The sequence below is a fragment of the Carlito syrichta genome, unplaced genomic scaffold, assembly GCF_000164805.1.
Source record: "Carlito syrichta isolate Samal-C Ts95f unplaced genomic scaffold, Tarsius_syrichta-2.0.1 Scaffold304749, whole genome shotgun sequence".
NCBI classification, from domain to species: Eukaryota; Metazoa; Chordata; class Mammalia; order Primates; family Tarsiidae; genus Carlito; species Carlito syrichta.
Genome location: NW_007248845.1, coordinates 91,374 through 109,026, shown reverse-complemented (window position 1 = coordinate 109,026; position 17,653 = coordinate 91,374). Strand labels below are relative to the sequence as shown.

At 37.7% G+C, this 17,653-nt stretch overlaps 1 protein-coding gene across 1 annotated transcript in view; it reads left to right on the top strand.

The window, feature by feature from the left end:
* The window catches only part of LOC103263182 (TOG array regulator of axonemal microtubules protein 1-like), a gene marked incomplete at its 5' end in the record, with an annotated part of 32,140 nt that overhangs the window by 4,465 nt on the left and 10,022 nt on the right, over nt 1–17,653 (top strand). Inside the window, 4 exons of the mRNA XM_008060864.1 lie at nt 1,959–2,085; nt 4,875–4,993; nt 12,458–12,647; nt 15,189–15,408. Of these exons, the coding sequence (XP_008059055.1) occupies nt 1,959–2,085; nt 4,875–4,993; nt 12,458–12,647; nt 15,189–15,408 (656 nt within the window). The remainder of the gene's footprint in view (nt 1–1,958; nt 2,086–4,874; nt 4,994–12,457; nt 12,648–15,188; nt 15,409–17,653) is intronic.

Here is a 17,653-nt window from a genome sequence, read left to right as displayed (position 1 = left end):
TTCCAAGTAGCCAGAACTACAGGCGCGCGCTACCACACCTGGCTGATTTTTTGATTTATTGTAGAGATGAGGCCTCGCTGCCCAGGCAGGTCTCGAACCCGTGGACTCAGGCAATCCACTCACCTCAGCCTCCCAAAGGTACGGGATTACAGGCTGAGCCACTGAGCCTCGCAAGCTCTCTGTTTTCAACAAAGCTCTCTGTTTTCAAGTGGTCATTTGATTAGATTAGGTCCACTCACATCTCTCCCTGTGTAAAGGTCAGCTTGTGTCATAACAATCCTAGGAGTGATATCTCATTATATTCACAAATTTTAGGGTTTCGAGGACATTTTGAGGGAAACATTTTTAGAAGTTCTGCATACCACGTTAATGTTCAAAAAAATGTAAGAGGGTTAGTTCATTATAGACTAGTTAGGAACAAAAAAAGATTCTTAATCGTTGTCTTGTGTGCTGCTTTACTCAACCTTTTCTTAATGGTGTAGTAACTCATTTTGTCATTTCTTAGATTCTTATTCAAAATTATAAAATTATGTAATAGTTAATTTTCGAGTTTTAATATTTTTCACATGCTGTGTCCCTAGCTTACTTGTTTGATTTAGCCTTTCCCATATAATTGGGCCCTATAGTGGACTTACATTCCTTAACACTCCAGGGTAGACATTAGAATTGTCCTTGAAACTATAACAGGTTAGGAGCTACTTACCTGGGTATAGACTTTATTCTGGTTATGGGGAGAAAAAGATAATGTTTATCCCTGTCATCACCTCCCTTTCTGCAATTTCATTACATTTAGAGGGGTCTTAAGATCATTCTGTACCCTTCCCCCACAAAAGTCTGTTCTCTGGTTCTTCTAGTCCCATATATTCCAAATTGTATGCAAAAGTATAACCATAATTTATTTTAGGTCCAGACCTCCTTGAAGATTAATAATGTGGTATTATTTTGAGGTACTATAAGATAGCTCTGTGCTAAAATAGCTCCAATGTGTACTTCCATGAAATCTGCAATTCCACCATCAGGATGATTTGGCTTAACTAACCTTGGCTGTATTTTTAGGAAGCAGAGAACAGGATTTTGAAGAGTTGTACCCCAGGTGAATTTTGACTAGGGAAAAAGAGAATCAGAAATATAGGACCTAGGGAGGGTTGACTCAGGCTTGAACATCTGGCCAGCAGGTAGGCAGCAGAAGGTCAAAAAGCAAGGAGACCAGGACAAAGACAACTTCTTCCTAACTCACAATTCTGCCAGATGCCAGCTTTGATATGGACCCTTGATGCCTGAAGAATAAAAAAAATCAATGCTTTTGGCTCTCCATCTGACACATGACTGAAAGATTTGAATACATAGTGATTTACAAGTGGGCTTGTAGAGGCAAGAGAATCCAATACAGATGCTCCTCAATTTACGATGGGATTATGTCCCAGTAAACCCATCACAGATTGAAAATATCTTTAGCCAAAAATGCATTTAATGCACTTCACCTACTGAACATTATAGCTTAGCCTACTCTATCTACTTTAAATGTGCTCAGAATACTTACACTAGCCTACATTTGGGCAAAATCATCTGGCAACATAGTTCATCATAGAGTATCATGATTGCTTGGCTGACTGGGAGCTGTGGCTTGCTGTTGCCTCCCAGCATCTCAAGAGAGTATTCTCTGAGCATTCCTAGCCCAGACCAAGATCAGAATTCAAAGTATGGTTTCTACTGAATGCATATCTCTTTCACACCATCATTTAGTCCCAAAAAAATCATAAGTCAAACCATTGTGGAAGATCATCTGTGCTCTCTAGTACTATATAGTAATTTATCTACATTTCATCATCTTACTTAAAAATGGGGTGATCATGTTGATGTTGATAGGGTTTTTTCTAATGAAAAAATTGCATCTGAAGACAGAATCTAAGCTTGTTAATATAAATAAAATTATTTACCTATTTCTCAAATATCTGTAGGTATTACGGTCGAAAGATGCTCTTCCTCATGATGTGTCATCCTAACTTTGAAAGAATGCTTGAAAAGTATGTCCCATCTAAAGATTTGCCATATATTAAGGAATCTGTTAAAAACTTACGGCAAAAGGTATGTGGGAAAAGTTTGTTTTATAAATAACTTAAACCAAAAAAAGTGCAGTGGTACAATCACGGCTCACCACTGGCTGGACCTCCTGGGCTCCAGGGATCCTTCCGCCTTCAATTCCCAAGTAGCTGGGACTACAGGCATGCATCACCACAGCTGACTAACTGAATTATTTATGGAGATGAGGTCTCACTGGGTTGCCTAGGCTGGTCTCCAACTCCTAGGCTCAAGCGATCTTGCCACCGTGGCCTCCCAAAGTGCTGGGATTACAAGTGTGAGCCACTGCTTCTGGCCTGTTTATAAATTACTCTAAAAACAAAGTTTATTTTTTTATTAAAGTAAAAGATAGAAATAATTATTTATTTGATTATTTCTCTGTTGACCATTTGGAATATTATCTATGAGAGCATTTCAGCAACAGCAGTACTAAGTAGATATACATAGGAAGTAAATGTTTATTGAACAGAAGCTTGATGTTTGGTACAATGTAGTTTGGTTCATTGAAGTTGTAAAACTTGGGTTTGAATCACAACTCTGACAATTAGCAACTGCCTAATTTTAGGAATGCCACTTAGTGTCTTAACTAAAATTTTTATTTTTATAAAATGAGGATAGTAATATTTACCATGCTAGGTACTTGCTTTATTTGCCTTGTATGTTCCACTATTAGAGCTATTACCACACTGCAGAGTGTTTATAGGGAGTCCTTCTTTAAGGGTTAAGTGTCATGTCTCATTTGTCTTGGTAGATAATGGGGATTCAGTAATATCTGTCAAATGAGTGACTGGAAGAATACCAAGTAAAATAAAATGTAAAAAGTAATCAATTTATATATCATTTTTTAAAAACATGTTTAAGTTAATGAAGAATTTTTGTAACTTTTTTTTTAAGGCAGGATCTCGCTGTGTTACTTAGGCTGCAGTGCAGCCATACAGTCTTAGCTCACTGTATCCTTGACCTCCTGGGCTCAAGCAATTCTCCTACCTCAGCCTCCCAAGGATTAGGACTACAGGCATGCACCACCATGCCCAACTAACTTCTAAAGCTTTTTTTTGTAGAGACAGGGCCTCACTATGCTGCTTAGGCTTGTCTTGAACTCTTGGCCTCAAGCATTCCTCCTGCCTTGGCCTCCCAAAGTGCTGGAATTGCAGGCATGAGCCACTGCACCCAGCCCCAATAATGTAGAATTTTTCTATTGTAGTTTACATCATTTCTCTCTGATGGCCTTGGGCTAAGGACTCATTTATGAAGGTATAATATTATAAAGATGTGTATTTTAGAGCATTGTTTTCTGGCTATTGAGCTTGAAGATTTCTGTTTAATTCATATAGAACAAAAAATCTTACTAAAGTGAGGCAGATTGTATTTGTGAGTCACTAGCAGTACAAGTATCAGGGGAAAAAAGATTTTAAATAATTCTTACTAAAATGTTCATTCTGATGGGCACAGTAATTCACACCTGTAATCCCAGCACTTTGGGAGGTCAAGGTGAGAGGATTGTCTGAGCCCATGGGTTCAAGACCAGCCTGGGTAAATTGCCAAGACTTCATCTCTACAATAAATCAAAAAATTAGCTGGGCATGGTGGCACTTGACTGTAGTTCCAGCTACTTGGAAGACTGAGGCGGAAAGATCGCCTGAGCCCAACAGTTCCAGGCTGTGGTGGCCAGGAGCGTACCACTGCCCTCCAGCATGAGTGGCAGAGTGAGACTCCAACTCAAAAAATTTTTAAAAAGTTAAATGTTCATTCTTACACTCCTGGTGTTGCAGAGGAACACATTGTTTATGAAATGTGTTGTTTTCCATATAGATTTTAAACTGTAAGAAGAGTAGTTATAAAATTTAAAAATTTTTAAACAGTGCCTTTTTGTTTCTTTTTTTTTTTTTTTTTTTTTGAATCAGAGTCTCACTCTGTCATCCAGGCTGGATTGCAGTGGCACACATACAACCACCACAGCCTTGACTTCTTATACTATCTTTCTCGAACCCCTGAGCTCAGGCAGTCTTCCCGCCTCCGCCTCCCAAATTGCTGGGATTATAGGCATAAGCCACCATGCCCAGCCTAAACAATGTCTTTTAACAAATCAATATGCAATTTCCTATTAGTCACATATTTTGTTAGTTTACTACTACTAATTACAAGGTGTTTTCTGTGTCTGATATTCTTTTTTTTTTTTGAGTTGGAGTCTCACTCTGTCACCCAGACTGGAGTGCAGTGGCCGCTCCCGGCCACTGGACTCTGGCAATCCTTCTGCCTCAGCCTTCCAAGTAGTTGGAACTACAGGCACGTGCTACCACGCCCAGTCAATTTTTGATTTTATTGTAGAGATGAGGTCTCACCAAGTTGCCCAGGCGGGTCTTGAACCCGTGGACTCAGGCAATCCACTCACCTCAGCCTCCCAAAGTGCTGGGATTACATAAATATGGCAGATGATTAAAATACTTTTATCATTCATTAGCAGACTCTGACCATTTACCATAGTACTATAATAAAGGGACTGGCAGTAGTGGGACTTGCCAGTGGGGAGGTGGGGCAAATAACATCAATTGGGGTACCTGATCTCAAACCAGGCAAAAGTGGGGACCAAAAGGAGGCCCAGACTTTACCTGTACAATGACCACTTGCATACCTAATCCTGAATTGTACCCCACGTCTTTAAAATTAAATAAATAAATAAAATACTTTCAATCTTAAAAAAACTTAATAATGACTTATTTGAAAATTACATTTTGCAAGTTATTTCACTACTAGTCTTAAGACTTCTTATATTGTCTTTTTATATTTACTTACAGGGTTTGGGAGAGATACCACTAGATACTCCTTCAGCAAAAGGAAGACGATCTCATACTGGCAGTGTTGGAAATACTAGATCATCATCTGTTTCTAGAGATGCTTTCAACTCAGCTGAAAGGTAAGATGATTTGATAGTCCATATCATTAGAGAAATACTCCCTAATGATAGTAGTCTCATTTGAATGTTTTCATGAGATATTCCAGGGCTATTTGCCAGAATTTAATGGAGTTTTAGAAGTTTGGTATGGACCTAAAAAGTGTGAGGTAATTAGATTTAATATATTTACAGCAACTTGCTTATACATACACTAAATATTATTATAGCTTTAGTGTTACTGAAGTTGTCAATAGTAGGCCTATCTTGGATAATTCTGATTAATTTTTTAAAATTAATAGCCCAAGCCGGGTTTGGTGGCTCAGCCTGTAATCCCGCACTTTGGGAGTCTGAGGTGAGTGAATTGCCTGAGCCCGCCATTTCGAGACCCACCTGGGCAACTTGACGAGACCTCGTCTCTACAATAAATAAAAAAATTAGCCGGGCGTGGTAGCGCGTGCCTGTAGTTCCAGCTACTTGGAAGGCTGAGGCAGAAGGATCAATGGAGCCCAGCAGGTCGAGGCTGAGGTGGCCAGGAGTGGCCTCTGCACTCCAGTCTGGGTGACAGAGTGAGACTCCAACTCAAAAAATAAATTAATTAATTAAAATAAATTAAAGTTAATAGCCTTTATATTTTTCACCTGTTTCTAAAGGTAATACATAATTATGATTAAAGAAAAAAAAAACTTTAGCGAATACAAATATTGAAAGAAGAATTTAACCAAATTGTTCATAATACCAACAGCCAGAAAAAAACTGCTTTTAAAATTTTTATACATATATTGTATATGCAATTTTGAAACATACTTAACATTTAATATACTTTTATTTGCATAAATTTAAGAATACAAGTACAGTTTTCCTATGTGTATATATTGCATACTGGTGTAATTTGAGCTTTTAGTGTATTCATCACCTGAATAATGTACATTGCATCCATTAAATAATTTCTCATCATCTACTCCACTCTCACCTCCTCACCCTTTGGAGTCTCCAGTGTCTATCAGTCTGCAATATCCATGTGCACATGTTTACATTATTTAACTTCCACTTATAAGTGGATATTTTTCTTTCTGTTTCTGAATTTTTCTGCTTAGGTTGTTTTGCTACCTTTAGTTCCCTATGCTACTGCAAAAGGCATGATTTTTTTTTTTTAACGGCTGAATAGCATCTATTGATGGACACTAAGGTTGATTCCATATCTTTGCTATTGTGAGTAGTGCCATAATAAATATATGAGTGTAGGTATCTTGTTGATATAATGATGTATTTTCCTCTGGGTTGATACCCAATAGCTGGGATAGCTGGATCTAATGGTAGTTCTGTTTTTAGTTCTTTGAGAAATCTTCATACTATTTTCCATAAAGGCTGTACTAATTAACTTTCCACTAACAGTGTATAAGCATTCCCTTTTCTCTGCATTCTCACCAACATCTGTTATTTTTTGTCTTTTTAATAATAGCCATTCTGACTGATGTAAGATAATATCTCATTGTGTTTTTCATTTGTATTTATCGGATGATTAGTGGTGTTGAACATTTTTCAAATGCTTGTTGGCCATTTGTATGTCTTCTTTTGAAAACTGCCTTATATTTGTCCACTTTTTATTTGGGTTTTTTTGTTGTTGAGTTGTCCAAGTCCTCCATAAGTTATAGTTCTGTTCCCCTGTTGGATGCTTAGTTTGCAAATGGTTTTTCCCATTTCAATAGGGTATTTGTTCCCTTTTAATGATTATTTCTGTTGTTATGCAGTACCTTTTAAATTTAACCAAACCTTTTCAGTTTGTCTATTTGTTTTTGTTTCTTATGCATTTGAGGTGAGAGTATCGCCTGAGCTCACAGGTTCGAGACCAGCCTGGGCAACTTGGTGAGACCTCATCTCTACAGTAAATCAAAAAATTAGCCAGGCGTGGTGGCGCATGCCTGTAGTTCCAGCTACTTGAAAGGCTGAAGCAGAAGGATTGCTTGAGCCCAGCAGGTCAAGGCTGCAGTGGCCCTGAGCGTGCCATTGCCCTTCAGCCTAGGCAATAGAATGAGACTCCAACTCAAAAAAAAAAAAAAAAAATGATATTTTGATGGAGATTGCATTGAATCTGTAGATTGCTTTGGGCAGTACAGTCATTTTAATAATATTAATTATTCCAATCCATGAGCTTGGGATTTTTCCATTTGTTTGTGTCATCTACATTTATTTCATCATCAGTGTTTTATAGTTTCCTTATAGAGATCTTTCACCTCCTTGGTTAAATATATTCCTAGGTATTCTAATTTTTTGTAGCTATTTTAAATGAGATTACCTTTTTGATTCTCAGCTTGATCATTATTGATGTATAGAAATGCTACTAATTTTTGTATGTTGATTTTTGTATCTTAAAACTACTGAGTTCATTTATCAAATCTAAGGACTCGGTAGCTCAGCCTGTAATCCCAGCGCTTTGGGAGGCCAAGGTGAGTGGATTGCCTGAGCCTGTGGGTTCGAGACCCACCCGGGCAACTTGGTGAGACCTCATCTCTGTAATAAATCAAAAATTAGCCGGGTGTGGTAGTGCACGCCTGTAGTTCCAGCTACTTAGGTCGAGGCTGTGGTGGCCGGGAGCGGCCACTGCACTCCAGTCTGGGCGACGGAGTAAGACTCCAATTCAAAAAAACAAAAAAAGAGTTCTGTGGTGGAGTATTTGGGATTTTTTAGGTAAAGCATCATATCATCAGCAAATAGGGATAATTTGATTTCCTCTTTTCCAGTTTGTATGCCTTTTATTTCTTTTTCTTGCTAGATTGCTCTGTCAGCAGTGTCCAGTACTACGTTGAATAGGAGTGGTGAAAGTGAACATCCCTTTCTTATTCCAGTTCTTAGAGAGAATGCTTTCAACTTTTCCCAGTTCAGTGCGCTATGGATTTGTTGTATATGGCCTTTATTATTTTGTGGTATGTTCCGTCTGTGCCTAGTTTTTTGAGGATTTTTATCATGAAGAGATGCTGAATTTTATTAAATGCTTTTTCTTCATCTATTGAGGTGATCATATGTTTTTTTATCCTTCATTCTGTTTATGTGACTTATCACATGTATTGATATGTGTATGTTGAACCATCCTTTCATCCCTGGTATAAAACTCACTAACTCATGGTGAATTATTTTTCTGATATGCTGTTAGACTTTGTTACTATTTTGTTGAGGATTTTTGCATCTATGTTCATCAGGAATACTTGTCTGTAGTCTTCTTTTTTGTTGTTATATACTGTCTATTTTTAGTATCAGGATGATACTGGTCTTGTAGAATGAGTTTGAGAGAATCCCTCCTACTTGATTTTTTGGAACAGTTTCAGGAGGTATTAGTTCTTTGTACATTTGGTAGAATCTGGTTGTTAATTCATCTGGATCTGGATTTCTATTTTTTCCTGGTTCAGTCTTGGAGCTTGTATGTTTCCAGGAATATATTCATTTTCTCTAATTTTTTTTTCCAGTTCATGAGCACATAGTTGTTCATAACTGTCTCTCATGGCCTTTTCTGTTTCTGGGGTATCAGTTGTAATGACTCCTCTTTCACTTCTGGTTTTGTTTGTTTGGATCTTCTGTCTTCTTGGTTAGTCTAGCTAGTGGTTTTCAATTTTGTTTATCTTTTTGAAGAACCAACTTTTCATTTTGTTGCTTTTTTGTATTGATTTTTTTGGTTTCTATTTCATTTAGTTCTGATCTGATCTTTGTTATTTCTTTTCCTCTGCTAACTTTGGGTTTGGTTTATTCTTGTTCTTCTAATTTCTTGAGGTGTAACATTAGGTTGTTAATTTGTGGTCTTTCTACTTTTTCAAAACAGGAATTTCATGCTAAAACTTTCCTCTTAGCACTGCTTTTGCACATCCCACAGATTTGTGTATATTATGTTAACATTTTTATTTATTTCATTTTTTTTAATGTTCATCTCATTTTTTATTGTTAACCCAGTGATATTCAGGAACATGTTGTTTGGTTTTCTGGTATTTGCATAGTTTCCAAAGTTTCTCTTGGTATTGATTTCTAGTTTTATTCATTATTGTCTATGAAGATACTTGATATGATTTTGATTTTTTTAAATGTGCTTGCTTATGATCTAACATATGGTCTAGCTTAGAGAAGGTTCCATGTGCTGATGAGAAGAATGTATATTTTTCAGTAGTTGTTCAGTAGAATATTCTGTTCATTTGGTCTAAAGTCTCATTTAAAATCCAGTTTTCAATAACAAAAACATGGAACCAACTGTGCTTCCCATCAAAAGAGGACTAGATTTAAAAAACATAGTACATATACATGATAGAATATTATGTAGCCATAAAGAAGGACAAAATTATGAACTTCACAGCAACCTGGATAGACTTAGAATCTATAATATTGAAATATTCAGAAGCAAAGAGCTGAATATCATATGTTCTTACTTATAAGTGGGCCTTGAACAATCATCGTAATACTATTTTAAAAGGTTTGGCAGTAATGGGAAACTGCCAGGGGAGGGCAGAGGTGGGATTGGCAAAGGTGGGAGGACAGAGGTGGGACTGGGAATCTGCCAGGGGAGGCGGGGGGCAAACCTCATTAGCAGAGGTACCTGCATAGTGAACATTTGTGTACCCAGCCCTGGATTGTGAGCCATATCTTTAAAATAGAAAAAAAAAGAAAAAGAAAAGAAAAGGAAACCATTGCCTAAAACAACAAAAAAAATTAACTAATTATCTTTTGTTTGTTTTGAAGAGGTGGGATGCAGTTCGCGGTTGGATATGCAAATGGTCACTGTGTAGGTAAAGTTTTGGCCTCACTTTGGTCCCCACTTCACCTGGTTTGAGATCAGGTACCCTTGATGATGAGCTGTGTTCCCCTTCCCCTCCCCCCTTCAAGTGCACTCATGTAAAGGGTTTCAACCGTCAAAACAAAAAAGAGGCTGGAAACTCTATGTGACTGATAGTGACCAAGTTATTTTATCTTTACTAAATTCCATTCATTTTTCTGAACTTTCTCTGGAGACAGAGCCTCCCAGACTTAAGTCCTTCAGATTCACATGGAAAATCTAGTAGTAAAGAGCCTTAGCAGCTGCCTGATATTTTCTTAGCATCCAAAGTTGGTCCAGCCTATATTTGTAACCTGGGTTCTGGAGACCCAATATAGATCCTATTTCTGCCACTTCTTGGCCAAATTACCTTATTTCTATAAATTTTTCCTTTCTGTAAAATAGAATTAACACTCTTCTGTCAATTCATATGATACCTAAGAGGATCAAATGATATAATAAATAGTCACTTTATGCTCTTACAAAAAAGTAAAATAAAATAAAATCCAGTGTTTCTTCACATTCTCACTAACACTTGTTAATAATCACAGTGGGTAGGTGTAAACTGATATTTCATTTGGTGAAAACTCTTCTCAACCAAACTATAGACAGGCTCCTCTGATCCCACTTTTCATTTAGGCTTTGTCCTTGAGCTCTGTTTTTGGCTTGCCTAACCCAGTCTTAGCATAGTATCCTGCTAAGTTATACACCCCACCCACTCCTTCGCTTGATTTATGATCATTCTCGCTATCTGATCAGGTTCCTCATCCTCCACCTTTGATGTATAAGTCCTTGGCTTACCTTTAGCATGAATCTTATTGGGCCAGTTTAGCAAGAAACCTCCTACTCTTGATGTCTCCTCTTAATAATTTTTCATCCACTGACCTCTTCGTTCAGCTTATTGGCTGTCTTTACTGTAATCAGAGTTGAGCACTGTTTTTCTCCCCATTGCAATAGTCATGATCCCTCTTGAATAAAGTCTTTCTTACCATTTTAACAATTTTGTTAGGATAATTTTTTTTCTTTAACACATTGTGATTTTGACTTGCACTTCCTGGTATGTCTTTTTAAAGTGTTTTTTGCGGTGGCTCAACCTGTAATGCCAACACTTTGGGAGGCCATGGCAAGAGGATTGCCTGATTCTAGGGGTTCAAGATGTGAACAAATTAAAACTAATGTTAAATACATCTAGGATCTGCATTTTGGATCACTTGCCTGTGTCCATTTTCAGGATGATTCTGAGTCATTCATTAATCACTGACATTACGACAACCTTAGGCTGATTTTAATAACACTAGTCATAGACCGGGAGCTATGGCTCACGCCTATAATCCCAGCACTTTGGGAGGCCAAGGCAGGATGATTGCTTGAGCCCAGGAGTTTGAGCCACCCTAGGCAACATAGGAAGCTCTTGTCTTCACAAAAAATAAAAAAATTAGCTAGGCATGGTGATGCATGCCTGTAGCCCCAGCTACTCATGAGGCTGAGGCTAAAGGATTGCCTAAGCCCAGGAGGTCGAGGCTGCAGTGAGCTATGATTGTGCCACTACACTCCAGCCTAGGTGACAGACAGAGACCCCCAACTCAAAAAATGAAATAAATAAAAAATAATACTAGTCATAGACATGATGGTAACTGGTACTTGTTATCATTGTCTTGAAGATCTGACAATTTTCATGACTTTATTTCAGCGAGATTATCATCTGCTACATTGAGTTACTCCTTTATAACTATGAAAAACATTCTGCTGCTAATACTAAATCGTTGCCTGCTAGTCTGAGTTTCTTATTTTCCCATACATGATCACATGGATACTTTGAAGAAAAGAGCTAACATAGCAGTCCTCAGACTGCTATTCTTAGAAAAGCCCACATAGAGAGATTGGTCATAGATTGGTATCTAGGAACTTGGATTTTGGAGAGATTTTGACTATTTCCTGATAAGAGTGGCTAACTTAATCTTCTATGAAGGATTGAATTGAGAAAGAGTTTCAAGTTAAATCTATCTAGACCTCAAGGAGTTAGGAATTTGTTCAGAAAAGAGTTAATATTATAGTCCTGGGACTGCTATACTTGAAAAGGCCTGCTTGCAAGGTTAGCTCTTGACTGACATGGAAAACTAGGATTTCAAGATAATTCCCACTATTCCCTAGTTAATAAGATAGTTTACTGTGTCTAAATTGTTTGGGCAAACAATATGATTTATGATAACGATCTCCTTTCCTTCTGGGAGTCTGGAATTTTGGTATATCCTAGGCAGAGATTGCCTGCATGACTAAGTCCCCAAAAATCCTGGACATGAAGTCTCTAATAAGCTTCCTTAGTAGACACCATTTCACATATTTCATCACAACTCACTGCTGAAGGAATTAAGAAGTGTATCCTATTTGACTCCATTGGGAAAGGACTTGGAAACTTGCATCTATGCACATTTTCCCTCTGCTGATTTTGTTTGGTATCCTTCTGCCATAATAAATTTTAGTCATAAGTAAAACTATATATCAACTCCTATGAGTGCAGGTCCTAGCAAATCACCAAACCTAGGTGAAATCTTGGGGACACCAGACAGAGATATTATGGCTGTGGGTTAGGTCATTTTATGAATTTGGAGAAAATGAACTTATAATGAGACTTTTTTATTATGTTGTGGTTTTTATACAATAGTAAAAATGAAATTAAGTTTACCTTTCTTTCACTTTAGAGAGGTAACCGAAGTTCGTGAAATCATCAGAAAATCAGTTCCTCGTAATTCCTTAGAAAGTGCTGAGTACATTAAAGTCTTAACAGGTTTATTAAATGCAAAAGATTTTCGTGATCGTATTAATGGGATTAAGCAGCTTTTATCAGATACGGAAAATAATCAAGAGCTTATTGTTGGAAACATTGTGAAGGTAAGGACTTGCCAAAATTACTTTTCATTTGGAACTTGTAGCCATTCAAGTTAGTTAGTATGAACTAAAATAGCCCTAAATCTTGGTACTTTCTGTATATTATTTTAAGGTGTTAAAATAAGCTCAGTGAAAAGAATGCATTGCCTAGATTTTTCTGTGTTAATAGCATACTAGAACAGCTCAAAGTGACTGGAAGAAAGTAAGAAAACAGCAGTTATTTGTCTGAATTCTGTCACAGATGGTAACTTTGAAGCTTCTATCGTCTCAGAGCTCTCAGAACCTAGCATTCAGTAACTGTATGTTGAATGAATTAATAAATATTTGAAAAGTAAGCAAAGACATTCAAAAGATTTGATATTGCTTTGGAATAGATATTAAAACTTTTCATTTGGGCTAGAAATTTCTGTATACTTATTTATACATCTGTCTTTAGGAAGATATCAAGCAAAAGAAAGGGAAATATTAAATGTTTATAGTACAGAACATAAATTAGCATCATCAGAATATTGTTCAATTAATTATTATTATTTTTTGAGTTGGAGTCTCATTTTGTCACCCAGACGGGAGGGGAATGGCATGCTCCCAGCCACCGCAGCCTTGACCTGCTGGGCTCGGGTAATCCTTCTGCCTCAGCCTTCCAAGTAGCTGGAACTACAGGCACACACCACTATGCCTGGCTAATTTTTTTATTTTTTGTAGAGATGAGGTCTCGCCAAGTTGCCCAGGCTAGTCTCAAACCTGCGGGCTCAGGCAATCCTCTCACCTCGGCCTCCCGAGGTGCTGGGATTATAGGCGTGAGCCACCATGCCCAGCTTATTTTTTTAATGGACAGTATGAACATATAGTTCAGTTAATTCTATTTGTAATTTATTAAGTAAATTCCATTTTAAATATGTATAGCATGCATTAACATACTTGGCAAATATACCTTAACTATTCTTTCATTCCAGTGGTGTTGTCTCTATTTTCAGAAGAAAAGTACCACATTACTGTGTCATAGGAGCCAGAAAGTTAAATTTTCTAATATCTGTTGAGTAAAAATAAGTCAAATCTCTTTTGGAAGGTTTTTGGGTTTTTTTTGAGAAAGCAGGATTTATTGAAAGGGCAGAACAGAAAAGCTCCCACAGTGGTAGGGGACTTGAGAGGGTTGCTCTGAAGATTATTCTTAACACGAAAAATAATAAATTAATAAATAAACATTGGGAGTTATTAGTTAATAGACTCAGCTTCATAGAGTAACTCTTCATTCACCTAATTAAAAGATTTTTCTGCTGAGATCAGTGGCTCAGCCTGTAATCCCAGCACTTTGGGAGGCCAAGTTGAGTGGATTGCCTGAGCCTGAGGGTTCAAGACCAGCCCGGGCAACTTGGCAAGACCTCATCTCTACAACAAATCAAACAATTAGCCAGGTGGGGTAGTGCATGCCTGTAGTTCCAGCTGCTTGGAAGGTTGAGACGGAAGGATCACTGGAGCCCAGCAGGTCGACACTGGGGTGGCCATGAGTGTACCACTGTACTCCAGTGTGAGCGACAGAGTGAGACTCCAACTCAAAAAAAAAAAAAAAGATTGTTCCCTTTATTATACCTTGAGTTTATGAAAATTAAGGATTCTAAAGAGCAAGGAATCCTTGTTAAAGTTATCAGGTTAAGAAGTAATCATAAAAATTTAACTCTGGACCGAGCTTGGTGGTTAAACCTGTAATCCCAGCACTTTGAGAGGCCAAGGCGAGTGGATTACTCAGGCCCATGGGTTCGAGACTAGCCTGGACAACTTGGTGTGAGACCTTGTCTCTACAACAGAATAAAAAATTAGCTACTTGGAAGGCTGAGGTGGAAGGATCGCCAGACCCCAACAGATCAACTCTCAGGTGACCGTGAGCATGACACTACACTCCATCCTAGGGAGGGAGTGAGACTCAACTAAAAAAAAAAAAAAAAAAAATTTAACTCTGAATTGCATCTATAATTTTTATAACAAACCTAAACTTGGCCTCCCAAAGTGCTGGGATTATAGGCGTGAGTCATAGCTCCCAGTCTATGACTAGCGTTATTAAAATCAGCCTAAGGTTGTCTTAATGTCAGTGATTAATGAATGACTCAGAATCATCCTGAAAATGGACACAGGCAAGTGATCCAAAATGCAGTAAAACTTACATGTCTACTTCTAGCATGAATAGAGAGATAAAAACAGAAACTTTTGTAAATTCTTAGCATTAGCTAAGCTAAAATGCACATTCCAGAAAACAGCATTTTACTCATATTTACAGTAAGCTACTCATCTGCCTACTGAGCCACATTCTCAGGCTTTACTGGGATATCTTTAGGAGTGATTTTTGAGGCTTTCTCTTTTTTACCTTAGATTTGACACTTTGATTTAGTATCCAAATTTTTTATAAAGTTTTTGTTATCTAAGTTCAGGTGATAGGATGTTGTGGGTATGTGTTTAAACTAACTAAAGTAGGGAAAATATGAAATGCCAGGAGAATTTAAATGTAATGGCTACAAACATTTTATTTTAAATAATTTACAAATTTACTTTCAGATCTTTGATGCTTTTAAATCTCGACTTCATGATTCTAATAGTAAAGTAAATCTAGTGGCTCTGGAAACAATGCACAAAATGATTCCTTTACTTAGAGACCACTTATCTCCTATAATCAACATGCTAATTCCAGCAATAGTGGATAACAACTTGAATTCCAAGAATCCAGGCATCTATGCTGCTGCTACAAATGTCATTCAGGCACTGAGTCAGCATGTAGGTAAGAAATCTCACTTTGGCACACAAATTATTGACTTTATTTATTCATGCATTTATTTATTCATTCATTTATTTATTTATTTTGTAGAAACAGGGTCTTATTCTGTTGTCCAAGCTAAAGTGTAGTGGCACAATTAGCTCACTGTAACCTTGAACTCCTAGCCTCAAGAGATTCTCTCACCTTGACCTCCTGAGTATCTAGAACCACAGATACCCACCTTGTTAAAAATGAACTCTCACTTTGTTGCCCAGGCTATTCTCAAACCCCTAGCCTCAAGCAATTCTCCCTTCTCAGTGCTGTAATCACAGCCATGAACCACTGTGCCTGGCTATTGTCTCTATGTTCATGTTTTCTGATTCTACATATTTTTTGTAATGTTAAAATACTATTTATTTGCTTTTTAAAAATGTAATATTTGCATAAAATGTTTTCTTTTAATAGTTTTAAAATTAATTTTAGTAGTTAAAGTCTATTCCATTAAATTGTCTTTCTCTTCCCTTATCTTTGACTTTTGTTTCTTTTTCTAGTTCATCCTCACATCTGATAGAAAATTAACTCAAAAGGATCATGAATTTTTTTTTTTTTTTTTTGAATTGGAGTCTCACTCCGTCGCCCAGGCTGGAGTGCAGTGGTACAGTCATGGCCACCCCAGTGTCAACATGCTGTGATCTGGCAATCCTTCTGCCTCAGCCTTCCAAGTAGCCAGAACTACAGGTGCACACTACCACGCCCAGCGAATTTTTTTTTTATTGTAGAAATGAGGTCTCACCAAGTTGCCCATGCTGGTCTCGACCCCAGAGGCTCGGGCAGTCCACTTGTCTCGGCTTCTCAAAGTGCTAGGATTACAGGCTGAGCCATTGAACCCGTCCTTATTTTGTGTGTGTGTGTCTCACTCTATCACTCAGGCTAGAGTGCAGTGGCACTCTTACAGCCACCGCAGCCTTAACCAACTGGGTTCAAGTGATCCTTCTGGTTCTGCCTTCCAAGCAGCTGGAACTACAGGCGTGTGCCACCACTCCTAGCTAATTTTTTGATTTATTGTAGAGATAAGGTCTCACCATGTTGCCCAGGCTAGTCTCAAACCTGTGGGCTCAGGCAGTCCTCTCACCTCTGCCTCCCAAAGTGCTGGGATTACAGGCATGAGTCACCGTGCCCAGCCAGATCATAGATTTAAATGTAAATTTTAACTGTAAAACTTTTAGTAGATAACATGAGAAAAAGTTAGGGCTTGGTGAAAATTTCAGACATGACACTTAAAGTATGATCCATGAAAGTCGATAAATTGGACTTCATCCAAATTTTTAAAAATTTGGTATGCAAAAGACTTATTTGTTTTAAGCCTTTATTTTATTTTTTTAAATCAGTATTTTTTATTATATTGTGGGGTACAGTTAAGGGTTAGATATACAAATATGCTTCATTCAGGCCCCCTTGTTGATAACAGGTGTCTCCCCGTTCCCAGACAGATGTTTACTACCATTAATCCCATCCCCCTTTTCCCCCCCGCATAGTTTCCCACCACTGTCAGTCATTTTCTTATGGTAGTGCGTTGGATGATTAAGGTCCACTATATGAGTGAAAACATGTGATACTCAGATCTTTGTTTCTGTGAGAGGTCACTCAGTATTATAGACTCTAGTTCCATCCAGGTTGCTGCAAAATTCATGATTTTGTTCTTTTTTCTGGCTGCATAGTATTCCATCGTGTATATGTACCACATTTTTTTAGTCCAGTCCTCTTTTGATGGACAGCATGGTTGGTTCCAGGTTCTTGCTATTGTGAACAATGCTGCAATAAATATTCGTGTGCAGGTATCTTTTTTATAGAGTGATTTGAGTTCTTCAGGGTATATTCCCAGTAAGGGGATTGCAGGGTCATATGGGAGGTTGATGTTTAAAGCTTTTAGGAATCACCACACTGCTTTCCACAGAGGTTGCACTAGTTTACACTCCCACCAACAGTGTAGAAGTGTTCCCTTTTCGCCACACCCTCTCCAACTGTTATTTTTTGAGTTATTGATAATTGCCATTCTGACTGGAGTTAGGTGGTATCTCAGTGTGGTTTTGATTTGCATCTCCCTGATGATTAGCGAGGTTGAGCATTTCTTCATGTGTCTGTTGGCTGCTCGGATGTCTTCCTTTGTGAAGTGTCTGTTCGTATCTTTTGCTCATTTTATAATGGGGTTGTTTGTTTTTTTCTTTTCAGCACGTTTGAGTTCCTTGTAGATCCAAGATGTTAAGCCTTT